This window comes from Lates calcarifer, linkage group LG4 (genome assembly GCF_001640805.2).
Source record: "Lates calcarifer isolate ASB-BC8 linkage group LG4, TLL_Latcal_v3, whole genome shotgun sequence".
NCBI lineage: Eukaryota > Metazoa > Chordata > Actinopteri > Centropomidae > Lates > Lates calcarifer.
In genome coordinates, this window is record NC_066836.1 from 1,710,340 (window position 1) to 1,725,012 (window position 14,673).

General features: G+C 40.8%; 1 protein-coding gene across 1 annotated transcript; it reads left to right on the forward strand.

Moving 5' to 3' along the window:
* The first annotated feature begins 638 nt into the window (after positions 1 to 638).
* LOC108882436 (HERV-H LTR-associating protein 1) lies at positions 639 to 14,396 on the forward strand. The gene is made up of 15 exons (XM_051069749.1): positions 639 to 909; positions 1,592 to 1,691; positions 2,619 to 2,675; positions 3,701 to 3,781; positions 4,939 to 5,022; positions 5,208 to 5,291; positions 5,388 to 5,471; positions 5,556 to 5,616; positions 5,717 to 5,793; positions 6,420 to 6,509; positions 6,670 to 6,681; positions 7,691 to 7,823; positions 11,568 to 11,729; positions 12,640 to 12,722; positions 14,009 to 14,396. Exons 2-15 carry the CDS (start codon positions 1,610 to 1,612, stop codon positions 14,050 to 14,052), a joined length of 1,134 nt encoding a protein of 377 aa, XP_050925706.1. The 5' UTR covers positions 639 to 909; positions 1,592 to 1,609; the 3' UTR covers positions 14,053 to 14,396.
* Positions 14,397 to 14,673: the final 277 nt, after the last annotated feature.

Consider the following 14,673-nt stretch of genomic DNA (forward strand, 5'->3'; position numbering starts at 1 on the left):
CGGAGAAACCCCAGCAACCGCTACATAAGAATTCAAGATGGCTGCCATGCGCGTCAACAGTCCAGAACAGTCTACTAATTTTACTGTTTATAGCAGTTCTGTCTTATTAGTTTCCGCTACTGAGTACTGCTCAGTGTTTATCTGTGGACATGTTGCTACGCTGTTTGTATGGGCAAAATACCCCGTAGAGCGTTGTTATCAACCGGTACTGGTAACAGTAGTTAACGGTTTGCTAGCAAGCTAAGCCGCTTCGCTTGGCTCAGGTTGTCCTCAGGTAGTTTACCTGTTCCCTCAAAGCTGCCCCAGAGAGAGTCAGTTAACATGCTAATATTAAACCACAAGCTTTATTTATTACATATTTGGAACATGTCAGACAGTGTTGATAAAACCAGTTAATGAGCCCTGTAGCTTATAACAGTTTGACAGCCTTGATAAAACATGAAATTTGTAGAAATATTATACGTCATCATTCTGCAGCATTTAAATAACTTTATTTAAGTATGAGGGATCTTCTAATTGCATGATTAATTATAGTTATTGGCTTAGAAATCACTAAAGCACCATTTACAGAGAGATACATATGCTCTGAATTAGCAGTCTAAAAGGGATTGTTGCACAGTAGAGAGGTGAACCTCAGACCTTACGTTGGATATTTTTTGCAGTGGATGTGGTGGACTGGGTTAGGGATCAGTGCTCAGCCTGCAGCCAGACACCGTGGTTTTTTGTTTTGTTTTTTTTTTCTTCTTGCAGAGCTGCCATAACCTGCTGCCAACCTCTGCTGTTCAGAGGGGAAAACAGGCATCGTTTAATCCTTATCAGACCAGAGGTGTGTGATTCACTGGGCGAGGTTTGATGCTGCAGGGGGAGATCAACAGCTCTGTGAAGTTTACAGGAGGATTCAAGGAGCAGGTGAGCTGAGTTTACTGGTTTTCTTTCAGTCGAGTAGAAGGTGTCTGAATACTATAATTATCTGACAGTCTGAATCTTTAGCCTTGGATAAAAGAGAAAGTGGAGACAATAGATACGACAGACTGCCAAGTATCACACTTTAAATTGTGTGCATGTGTCACTTTTTACATCTATTTCAAACTTCAACTTTTACTCTTCATGTCTTACAGCCTGGTTCGCTCAGTTTAGTAAGTTTTGCACTTGTTACACTGACTGTATTCCATCACTTTAATCATGTTTACCCTTCATTTAATCCGATAACTAAACCGCAGGTTTTCCTTCCTGACAGCTCAGCATCTCAGTATAATTATTTTTACATTCACGTCAAGATCCTGACTGAGAAAAGTACCTTGTTGTGTATTTCCTCTCTGCCAGCTTTCAGAGGTGTAAGGCCTGAGTGTCCCAGATTTTATCCTCCGCAGGCCACCAGGGAGCACAGAGTCCGCTGAGGAGAGTGGTGGTTAAACATCCTGATGACGTTGTCGTGTAGAGACCGGAAGATGTTTGTCACTAAACTCGATCCTCGGTTGAAGCCCTTTCACTTACCTGAGACTTGGACAAACAGGGATTAATAATAACGAGACTGTGTGAGGACGAGCGGCTGAAACACGAGTTGATGTGTGTTTGTGTTTTGTGGTTGCAGTAGAGCTTCAGCGGAGCCATGGCAGGTTTACAGAGGAGCACACGTCTCTGTTTTATCATCTGTGTTTCTACCGTTTTACTCCTCATCCTCTTCAGCCAAGGTTGGTCCAAACACATCATGATTTCACCTCAGTCTTGCACCAGTTGTTTTGTAATTATGTCACGTTTTTGAGGCAGTGGAGGAACTTTTCGGGTTTGGAAAATTAATGCCAGCACCTGCTGTCACGCTTCCTCCAGCTGAGGGACGGCTGAGAAAGTCAAACATGGTTTTATTCTGTCACATCTTGATCATTCAGGGCTCAAAAATCAATGTCACGCCTAATTCAAAGAGACAACACCACATAACTCCTGTCGTAGCCTCTCTTCAGTCAGTTTTAGAGTTGTTTTAATGGCCCGGCTCCTCGCTGCAGCCCTGCAGATCCTCAGGCAGCGTTTCCTCTGGTGGGCTCCTAAGATCCAGCTCGAGACCAAAGGTGACCCCCAGCTCCGAACTCCCTGCCTGAAGATCTGAGGCTGCAGAATCAATTTCATTGTTTAAATCTCTTCTTTAAACATGCCTTTAAAAAAACTTTCATTTTGTTGTTCTATTTTTATCTGTGGTTTTTGCCCAGTTTTAGTTGCTGTTTTATAATTTGATCCTTTTTTAATGAACATACTGTAAGGAGAGTAATATTTTGACCCGACTAATGTTAAATTTAATGAAATTCAGTTCAGTTAAAAAGATTATTCTCTGACAGAAGGATTTAGCACAGGACTGAGCCACAGTCTACAGGAGCTGCAGTGAATTTACCTGCAGCTCTCTTTCTTTTCTGTAGGAATAATTAACTTCCATTTGAGTTGCAGGTGATGTTATGAAGCTGCAGCTTTATGAGTCGACAGTTTTACTTTGTATCACCAGGATAATCTGCTTTCCAGGGCACATACTGTACACTGAAACAATAACTGAATAACTTAAATTAAATCAATAAACTAGCAAAACCTATTCAAACCTGTTTTTAAAATGTCATTTCCTTTTCGTTTCCCTGCAGCATTAAGACACAGGCAGCAGGAGGACAGGCACAAGAGAGACGTCCTGGACTCCACAGGTAACTCCCATTTCATTGTTTATCTTCTGCTTGTTCAGCATGTTTTTAGCTTTATTGCTTATTTTTAAGCTTCACCTGCAGAGCTGAGTGGAAAATGTGATGTCAATCAACACAGCAATTCACGTACACACTGTTTTTATTCTGTATTTAACATATTACTGTCCAGCACATGAATGTGTTATTCTCTGCTTTGTTGATGTGACAATATATCAGTGTGTGTTTTCTCTCTTGATTTTTCTTTATATTTTTAAAATTATGAATTTGTAAGAAATTTCATTTCATCAAGGACAAAAATCAGACTACCAGACTCCATTGACAAAAACAGGAATTTTACAGAGTAGAACACAGGAGCTGCTGGAATACCACTGCCTCCATCTGTTAGTGTGTTTGTGTTACTGTGTGACTTTCAGTGATGGAAGAAATAATCAGATACTTTAGTGAAGTAAAAGTACCACACAAAAACACAAACACACTAACATTTAGTATTCCAGCAGCTCCTGTGTTCTGCTCAGTAAAATCCCTGTTTTTGTCAATGGAGTCTGGTAGTGATATACAGTTATATATAGTTTCTGGTTAAACTAAAAGACAGATAATCATAGATTAAATTTGCTGTGCAGTGGTTAATGAGAAAAAATATTAACAGATCTTTTCAAAACTCAAAATCCACCAGTTTTCTTTGAAAATTTAGCAGCTAACAAACAAATGTGACTGAAAATCAAACATCCATGGTGGAAGTGGAGGTGAGTTCAGGGAAGAACCTCCAGTATATCTGAAATGAACATTATCTATAATTAATGAAATGCCAATATTGGCTCAGTATATGAGACTAACCCTTACTCTGACCTAACGTTATTCAAATAACTACCACCCCAGGCGCTAATTCCTCTGGGTAATTGCCACTTTTCTGTCATTTTAGTTCATCTTGCAATTACACAGCTGCATTCTGCTGATGCTGCTAATTCCATAATAGAGATTAAAAGCAGAATAAGCTCCCATTGACTTTACTGTCTGCTTTTATTCCACAGAAATCCCAGCAGAGCACATCGACCCAGCTGCCATCGACCTCACTCCCCTGGTCAATACTTTAATAAATTCAAGCCAATCGGGTACGTTGTCATAATATCACTCATGTGGGGATCAATTCTGAGCTGTAAATCTTTCATGTATGTCATGATTAAACCACGGCTTCAGTTTGTTCCTTGTTTTTCCTGCAGAGGTCAAACAGCAGGCAGGACTGCTTAGCTTCATAGAACATGTCAGCTTTTAAAGGAGCAGTTCACTCAAACCACAAAATCATATTTTCTCTAAATGAACCTGTGGTATCCGTCCACACATGCAGAGTTTATTTTATTGCTCATCACATTGTTTCCTATTTCTTGACTAAACACCATTCAGCCATGTTGTATTGGAGTCATCAGGACCGTCTGCATTGCTTGATGCTGCTAAAGGTGAGGATGAAAATGTATTATCTTTGGAGATTTGAGTGAACTGACCTTTAAAAAGCTGGTGTGCTACAGTGTCGCTGCCTCTATGGAGACATTTCGTAAACTGATATTAAAAGTGTGAATTTTATCACCTTAAGTTCCTCCTAAAGGTTTTTATATGTGACATTTACATGTGAACGTTCACAAATCATGTTCTGCAAGGTAAGGCACATGTGTCAGTCAAATCCAGTTTTCTTAAAAATGGACTTGAATGGTTTTTCTATCTCTACGAGGTGTGTTCAGGCAGACACTCAAATCTTTATCTTAAAATTGAGCTAATCTCATTTTCAGGCTTTTTTTCCCTCTGAATTTAAACCATAAACATCCAACTCTCACGTCATTTAACAAATGTAAAAGTGACTTTGTCTCAGTATTCTGCCACAGACAACACAATCAACTGTCAGATTTTAGGCCAGAAATGTGACATGATGTTCTTTCAGTACAGATTTTTTTCAGTATGTTGGGTCATTAAATTCACATGTAAATTATTATCCTACAAACATGACCTTTCTGGTCTCTGGTCTCTGATCTCTGGGAGTTCAAATTTTGCTGAGTTGCTGAGTAAACCAAATCAATAAGTCTTGCACTGATTTGCATCAGTCGTGGTTTTCTCACTGTTCTAGATTTCGTGGGTGAAACCTGGTCCACCGTAGTTTCCAGTCAGTCAGTGATAATGTTCAGTGCTAAATTAGGTGGTTTTAAGAACCCTGTAGTTCTTTATCTAATGGATTTGTCTTGGGGATGTATTCAGAAACTCATATTTCCACTCTGTCTTCCAGGCTCCCGTCAGCTCTTCTCCCTCCTCAGTGTGACGTCCTACAGCTCTCTGGCTCTTCATAAACTCACCCTGCTCGTCTACAACAGTAAATATTAACCGTCCTCTGAAGTGACAGGAGATTAGAGACAGCGAACAGATCAGCCACACTGTTAGTGATAACTTTATCAGCAGTGCCATCTAGTGGTGTGAGTGTGAAACTGCCTGTGGTGAATGATATTTACCACTGTGTCATGGTACAGGATTATTATAGGTGTGTATTTCTTTTTTCAGTTTCCAGCATTAGAAGTATAGAAAGCAACATGTTCAGGAGAAGATTCTGTTACTGTGTCACAAATGAGACCAATGATTTAACAGGTGGGAACATTCAAATACTTTCTCTCATTTTAAACTTTTTTTTTCTGCTGTAAACTTTGTTAATATTTTACTCCCTTTTACTTTATTTTTCATCAGATTTTACAGCCATTCTGTTGGATGTGATGGGAAACTCAACCAGTTACCTACATGAGCTCTTTAAATCTGCCTCCATATTATCAGGTACGTTAAAGATTGTCTCCTGTTGTTTACAGACAGCTCTTCGTAATGTGATATACTCACAGTGTGATTTCTGTTTCTGATCAGTGAGCCAGAGGAACAACTCAGACTGTATCTACATCTGCGTCATGGCCGGTAAGATGGGTAAGTAGAACTCACTGGATCTGTTCATATTTCCCCAGGCAGTGATGATGTTGGTGATGAAGATGAAGCGTCAGTGTGTTGCCATATGTGTTTTGTCCAGGCAGAGAGGTGCCGGAGCTCTGGGAGGTCGACTCCATCACTCCACTCTTCAACCAGACCATCGTCGAAGGACCACACAGAGGTTTGTTTAGTATCAAAAACCATCGTTCCTCAAACATTACTGGCCTTTCTGTCCTCAGGTTTTCAAACATTGTTTATCCCAAAGTTTCCAAAGATACCAAATCTGCCACACTGTAATTTTGGGAAGTATTTCTAAAACAATGCACAGGACATTTAGGATAAAAATAACCATTCAGTGACGCTCTGAAAACATGTGGTTTGAATATTTCTGTCAGACAAATTTAAAGGAATTTGTGGTGAGAGTTCAGTGAGGTTTTAAAAGGTTAAAGAAGAGTTTATGTCTCTGACAATGTGCAGCCATCAGGTGGCAGCATCATCATAACATAAAGCCAGAACCTCAGGTGAAAAGCATGGGTGTTTTATTTGTTTATTTAGATTATTTTGATCAAACTCTTTCACAATAAAACAGTCAGTCAATAGTAATGTTGGTACAGTGGAAGATTGCCTTCGCCTTGTTCTAAACTTTTCTTCTTCCTTCTCAAGTGGGTAACGTCTCCTCCTTCAGACTCCCCGTCGGTGAGTCAGTCAGCACTTTTAAAAAGCTTGTTAAAGCATCTGTCGTTATCATATAAGACACTAATGAGTCATTTGATTCATGTTTTTCCAAATATCTATTTTAAACCTCAGAATGGCACCAACTGCCCATGAACCTGAGTCACATCTCTCCATCTGGGATGAGCTCAGTGTTAACCAGCCGAGTCCACTCCACTGCACATGGTGAGTCTCTGCAGGAGAGTGGTGATGAATGTTTGGTTCGTTTTATTTAACTCCATCTGTTAAATCTCATGCCTTCAGATGGGGAAATGAGCATCTATTATTACCCGTTACTAGAGCACTTATAAGTGTTGTAAACAGTAATGATCTCTGTGTTTATTAGGATTATGGACAGGTATGTAATATGTTATAGTCTCATTATAGATGATGACTTTGTAGGAGGTGTTGTACACCTGAAAAGTGGTGAAATCTGTAGTCATCTGTCTAAAATGCTTGTTCCAGATCATCCTCAGAGACACATGCACTAATGACCAGGGCTCTTGGAACCAAAGGCATCTTACAGTCATGTTTTTTTCCTTGTAGAAGCTCATTTCCTGGAGTGAGCCAGTTGAACATTGTCTCTGTTTTCCTGCTAATTAATTAATTTTTCTTGGAAATTCCAAGTTAATCACTTAGAAACCTGTAAAATAAAATGTTATCAAGCTCCCACCATCAACAACATTTGTTATATTTACTACCTGCTCTTTTGTTTGCACCCCAGATACTGAAAATAGAAGTTCCCTAAATAAAAAATGTCTTGGGTCAGCCAAAAGTCTAAAACCCAGAGACTGACAGATCAACTATTCAAGTTGTTTAAGGTCAGTCAGTGCTGCAGTTGCTGAACTGTCCTCCAGAACAGAGTGAACTTCTTGTCTGTGTTTGTTTCGTCAGTTTCACCAACAACTATGGATGAAACAGCTGCAATGACAGCGAAGATCACCACTGCTCAGCCGCTGTCAACAGCTCGACAACCTACGACTGTCGCACCACAAAGTCAAACCATAGCAGAGAGACTGGAGACGACAACGGGAAGGACACAAAGACTAACAACGCATAGACTCACGACACAAAGATTGACGACGCAAAGACTGACGACACAAACGGTAACAAGGCAAAGAACGACAAAACCAATCTTGACAACAGCTTGGTCACAAGCTACAGAAAGACCAACAACGATAACAGTTCTGCAACCCACGTCAACACAACCGACCACCACCCTACCCATCACCACTCTGCCCATAACAACCACTGCAGCTCCGACCACAGTTACGACTCAAAGTACGACCCGACTGACCACAGCGTCGTCCAAGCCCACAACATTCTCACCAGGTATTAGTCCAACCCGGCTGTCCATGGCGTCACAGCTGCTGAGAACAACGACCCAACGCACGACTTCCACCGCTCATCCAACGAGACTTTCACCCGTTCGTCCAACAGTGAAACCAACGGTGGCCCGAAGGACTACAGGACCTCTGAGCAGGAGAACTACAGCACCCAGCAAGTCTGTGGAACCTGAGAAACCAGGTAAGGATTTCTCACATCAGTGGGTTTAATATGATTGAGATCAAGATTATTTCATTGGTATTATTCAGCAGTTGGCAGCAGCTTCTCTCCTCTCTGCAGTCTGAATTAAAACCTTCATGACTGGAGGATTTGTTGATTTATTGCAGGACGGTTGTATTATAGTGCGTTAGATTTACATTAGCTACGTATATAAACTGAAGATTGAGCGTATATTTACTGAAAATTACATAAAGACAAACTTGATGTACAAATGACTTCCTGTGTCAATGGAAAACAACATGAGAAGATGTGAAGGAAAAAGACTTATGGAAAAACAATCTGACTGTGCTTATGCTAGGCTACATAATCATGTGATTTTATTTATGTGAGTTGCTTTAAATGCTGCTGCCACACGGAACCGTGGGACAGCATTATCTCCATTGTGTTCATTAAGGATGGTCCAGTGTATCCTCTTGCTAAAGGAGATAAGAGAGGAAGCACTGAAGCTCCTTTACATAGCAGTTAGAGAATTCAATCAGTTCTCATCATGGTTGGCTTCGATATTTCCAGGTCATTTCCCTCCGTTACCTTCCTAAGCAAAAAAGACCATTTGACTGCTGAACTATCCACCTCAATTTCTTCTGAAGAGGTTTTGAGATACTACAACAACATCAAGCCACCTTTCCTTGTCAGATTTCAGTCGTTATTCACAAGAAAACATTTAATGCTTTGACTGAAAGGCCTGGTTGTTTCCTGGTGAGGACCCGTGAATATGAAACAAAAGAGCAACATACAGATCGACTGACTCCATAGTGACGCTGTTAGCGTGAACGGCCCTTTTAGCTGCAGTCATGAGGCTGCTCTGCTCCGCTGTGCAGGAAACAGTTTGACTCTGACCTGCTCTCAGAAAACAACTGTAATCACATCATTTCTGGACACACCGACGACTGCTGATTCGATTTTAGCTCAGGGAAAGGTGTGTGTGTGTATGTGTGTGTGACAGAGCATAGGAAGGAGACGAGAGGAAGCCATGCAAGAGGCTGAGATAGTAACCATGGTAACACTGGGACAGCACCCCCCCGCCCCTTCTGTGGAAGCTTTGATGGTTTTAAGCTGCAAAGGTTAAAAGCAAATTAAGGCCAAATATTCATCGTCTATCCGTCTTCTCCACGATCAGTGAGCCAACGAATACGAGCTGCGTGGTTTACAGTCAAAGAGGCTCAATAAACTCTTAGATAATGTCAGGATTTGAACATTTTAACAGGCACCTAAGTCAGCAGAATCAACAAAACCTCAAGGCTCGGTTTGAAAATATACTGTAGCTGAATTACACCTTTTCTTTGTTCAGCGCCTATAATATGAGATATTCACACAACAGATCTATGACCTCTAAATTCCAGTTCAGTTCACATTTACTCTAAATTCTGCAACAGATATGACGCACACATGTTGCTTTAATGGTCGTTACAAGAAGGCGTGATGGCAGGACTGCTTTATATTTTAACAAAGATGAAAAGTAGATAGTAAGATGTAATGTGCTGGAGTTGAAAAAAAAAAACATTCACATATAGTGATAAATATGTGCTGTTCATTATAAATACACCCTGAAGACAAACATGTCAATACACATGCTAAATGCTGATATAAGTCAGTTAAATTAGTATAAAATGCTGCTCAAAAACAAATCTGATTGCAAGTGAATTTACTTTTTGCTCTCAATCAAGGATTAAATGGTAAAATGTTTCCTGCCATCTGATATCTGAGACACAAACTAAATTAATTAATCCTGAACACACTGTTTATTTTATTCCACTTTTTCACATCCAGAAACATCTATAAATTAAATATTTAACGTTCACCAGTTAAAGTACTTTCTCTATTTACCCACATTTCCCAGCAGAGCCACTAGATGGCAGTAACATCACACTGTAGAAACACCAGCTGCTCCCCACTGAGTTCTGCCTAGCAACAAACAGAAGGCCAGAGCATCCTGTGCAATTTGTCACCGAGTCATTAGAGTGCAGTAAAATGAGTGTTTGTCGCCCAGCTGCACATCTCTGCACTGTGTGTGTCGGTGTGTGGACGTCTCATAGATGGACCCTGACGTCTGGCACACACACACACACCAGTGATAAGAAGCTTTGGTTCATTGTGTCATAAATGGCAGATCTGTGTCGGCTGCAGATCATTTCATATAAAAGGCTTCGCTGCTTTTGTGTTGACTTTTGTGAAAAACGTAAATAGCTGCAGGTTTTCAAGGTGATTTAGGAGTGGTAATGAAGCTTCCCTCCGACCTGACAAACAAAAGAAAATGTGAATTTATCACAGGTGAAATACCACACAGCGTAACTGTGATACAAAAATATACTTAAATGAAACTACATTTGATGTATGTTAAAGTAAACATAGGCAGATGTGGCTTTCTGTTTGTAACACAGAGCAGTAAGTTTGGTCTTGGCTGAAATATCTTGACAAATATCTTGACATGAATGGCTGACATGAATAAGAATTCATGTCAGCCATTCATGACCTGCAGAAGATAACTAACGAGTGTCTAAATGAGACTACAGAGGTTGTCGGGGACGTTAACATGAAAACCCATCTACTCACCAGTCCACCTTTACAGCCTCGTTGTGTTTCTACTCACGCTCTTTCAAACTCTCACTAACTTTTCTAAGAAGAAAGGCTTTTGTAGAAGAGCTCAGAGCTAAATGAAATGACCAGTTGGAAGCTTAGTGGAGGAGACGTTGACGTCATGTGACCGTGGTGTAGTTGGTTTATAGCCTAACATTAGCTTTTTACTTCTGGAGGTTGGATTTAGGCTTCAAACATCAGAACAGTGGTGTTCATCTGTGAAGATTATCTGATCAACTAAACCTGGAAGGATCAGAAACTTTAGCTGCTCACTGTTTATTTTCTGGAATAATCCAAAACACAATGAAAAAATCCCATTGGCTTTCTGTGGAGGAAACCAGGCTGATGCTAACTTCAGGGATGGATTACACAAACACATCATCCCTGAACCACTTTTATCATCTTGGCCAGGCGCCGAGTTGGCTGTATCAGAGCTTTCAGTCAGATCCAAATTTTATGGGTTGGTACAATTTGGACGTTGTTGTGAAAGCTGTTTACGAGTCACTAACCGGTAATTACGATCACTCTGAGGAGACGTGAAGGTGGCAGACTGTTTGCTTAGCCTTGCATTAAAAGTGTATTTGTTTCTTTTTATTTTATATCCTGCTCTGGATACCACCACAACGAAGACTGCTAAATAAGTAACTAGCTGCTGAGGGTGGAGGTGTCTAATTGAAATTCACATTCGAATGTGTATTTTTATGGTAATTAGAAGTCTCTGTACCTGCAATGCATTAATTATGATTAGAATGCATCAGCACCAGTGATTCCTGTAATGGGAATTTAAGTAGTGAAACGACATTATGCAACGTGAACACAATGAGAGGGGAATTTGAAAGATGGAAGTGAGGATGATTTATTCTCTACACAAACTCTCCAAATCACCACTTTGGACTTTCGGAGGTTAATTATGATGTCTCTGCTTTATTATTTCATGAGCAAACTTACCTGTGTGATCATCTTTTATCTTTGTAATTAACTTTTTAATTACTTTGGTTTTGTTTGGCAGAACAAAGTAATTAAGCAGCTTCTCAAAGTGGATCAGAGTTTCAAACGAGCTGTTGTTTTGTGACTAAACATGAACCTCCCACTCTGTCTGTTGAGAGGATGTCCTTGGAGAAGGCCGGAGCCGTCCGTCGAGTCGACCTCCTCTTCCTCCATGACGACGGTCAGCGCTCACAAGCTGCAGCCCTGCGTCCTTGAGCTCTGCAAGTTCTTCTCGCAGTGCCTCTGCAGACCCTTCAACCACAAGACACGGATGAAAAGGTTTTCACACCAGTAAATTACACTCTGTACATTAGGATGACAGAGCTGCAGACTGGAGCATTAATTACATGATGTTGTAGAGGCAAGAAACTGGACGATCTGAGTGAGAGAGGAGGAGGTCAAAGAAAAGAAGTAGAAACTAGTAGAAAACAGTGAACCATGCACCCAACATGGTGGAATATAAACACATTTTTCTACTACATCAGGAAGAATCTGGTCAAGATATTTGATCCCAACTACATTTCAATCAATACCAAAAAAGAACCAAGGTTTGATGCAAACATTGAATGTTTTTAGGTGGATGTCGTCTGATGATTAAAACATTTCTGCTCCCAACCTAACACAGTAAACTCTGGGTATGTTGAACTTCCCTCTACACTGAAGCATCTCAGATTCAGAGGAGTTGAACTGAACTCTGAGTAGCAACCTGGCAACCTTGGTCTTGTTTGAAGGACCCCATTAGAAACATGCTCCCTCAAAGTTTTGTGTGCCCAGCTGCTTCTTAGACGGAGCAGTTACAAACAAACGAACGCACAAACTGCTCTCTAATTACAGCAGCAGGATTGTTGATTTTCTGCCATGTGAAACTACAAACAGTGGCTCCTTGATTCTGATAAATCTCCAGATATCGTACCTCCTCAGTACTGCCGGAGCTGTGGATACGTAGCTCTTAGCCAACGCGAATTAGCAGCAAGATGCAGAAACAACAAGTTGGTCTAACAGTTGTTTTAGGTATATATCTTTGGGATAGTTGATGTTTTCATCTAGCTAGTCAGTCAACTGTAGTACGTCTACAGCTCAAAGATGTTTCTTTGTTGAGACTAAACTCGGTTAAAAGTTGAGCTGATGTTGACACAGGTTTGTGTTGATGTGAAGGCCTGTTGTTTACAGTAATCTCCTTGTCTTACAGATACTGTGACGATAGCCACCTCTGGTATGAAAAACACACGTCAGAGGTGTGTCGGCGGGTCAGGAGACTCTCCTTCTCCAGAAGTAAGTGAACTGTAGAGTGAAGGTACGATCGATCGACAGCAGCCGAGGCGATGAACGACTCTGAAAAGCACTGTCAGAGAAAATCTTCATCACCTGCCAGGCTCTGCTTTACACCGGAGCTTTATTGAGACTTCACAGATCGATGGGCTTCCTCTGAGCCTCGGGCCTCAGGCCTCAGAGACAGACCGCTGGAAAAACTAACAAGTCCCAAACATTGCATCACTGCTGCCCAGACCTCAAGTCAGATATTGTGTCTGTTTGCTGTGCAGTTCTCAGTTTATGGACAAAACGAAACACTCTAAACTTCATGGCTCAGGAACTCTGTGCCCAAACATAAAGTGCTTTAGAAATGGTGTCAGATTCTGACTCTATTGAATATGTATCCAAACCAAAATCTAGTAACCTCCTACTTTGTAGACGTCCTGACTTTTCCCCAGATTTCATTGAAATCTGTTGACTTCTTCTTCAGCATATTCTGCAAACTGAAAGACTAACAGACAGAAAACATGATCCTCTCAGGTGAGGTAATTAAGAAGCAGGTTACATTCCATTAACAACATGAGTTAATTTGTTCTTCGTGCTCTGAAATGACTCTGAAAGATGTCTGTTTCCTAAGTGAAAGTCATTCTGGTGCTTTTAAAACACAGTCGACAACAAACAGAGCTGTGAGTGTGTGAATCAGAAATAATTGGAGAGCACACTTCATCCTTCACCTGTACTGATGGGGACGTGTCAGCCATATTGCCGGGAGCCGGCATCAGAGCTCATTAGAGCTGCAGCTCTGCAGGAGCCTCCGAGCCGAAGCCATGAATCCTCAGAGCTAATGGGCTCAAGAGGTCGCAGAGAGAGACGCCTCTCTCACAGCTTCTGACACGCCGAACATCCAGTGCTGATCCCACCGCCAGGCCACAGAGAGGACTCACACGTTACCATATCAGTCCTTCTGCCTCTAGTAAGACCTGAGTGTATTTTTAGATGCAGTTTCATTTGAAATTGACATGAAATAGCAGTGAGTGAAAGAAAGATCAAAAAAAGAGAACTTGTTCAAAAGTAACACAAAAAAAAAATACAATAAAATGACTTGGAAAAAATAACTTGAAACCTTGGATGACAGCTGATCTTGTCAGGTATTTTTCAACCTTTAATTGCTGTTTATTTAGAGCACTGTTCTAGTGCCACACAGAACTATTATTATTTGAAAGATGAGCACATTAAACCCACAGCTGACAGAAGTCTCCAGTGTCAGGTGGTGGGTTGAAACCCTCCCTCTCTTCTTTCCTCCACAGATCTGAAACAGAGATGCCTGACAAAGATGTGCAATAAACTGTGACCAGAGTGGAAGCAGAGACACAAAGAGCTGTTCATCGTCACAGACTGAAATACGACGTACAGCTGAGTACTCCTGCAGCATCTGCTGAACGTATGGAAACAGAGTCTGGTGATTTCTAAATCTGGTTTGATTTGGATTCTTTGTTTACACTGAAATACATATTCTGACATCCATCACTGTAATATACACTGTGATTTGATTTAGTTTTAGGGCCAAAAACACTCAATGTGTGACTCAAACTAAACCGAACTCTGTCGACCTGGACTATTTATGAAACTCAAATTTAAAACCAAACTCTCCAGAGCAATAGTTGATTTTAAGGTTTTGTAAAAAAGCGAGAAATTTGGAAGAAACGATTTAGATTTTTCGTGTGTCAGTTAAATAAAAATCTGGCTAATTTTCCCAGCTGCCCCTGCTACTTTCTAAACACATCTACATCAGAGGACACTGAGGTAGAACAGACGATCAGCACATAATCATGACGCACCGTTAGAGTGGATATAACAGGAAAGATATGGTCTTTTATTGCCCGTGTTTCAGTAAAGTCATGAAATCATTACAGCAGGTATAAACATCTGTACCATCCTCCCCCTCCACAGCTGCACCTGTCCCATACAAAGC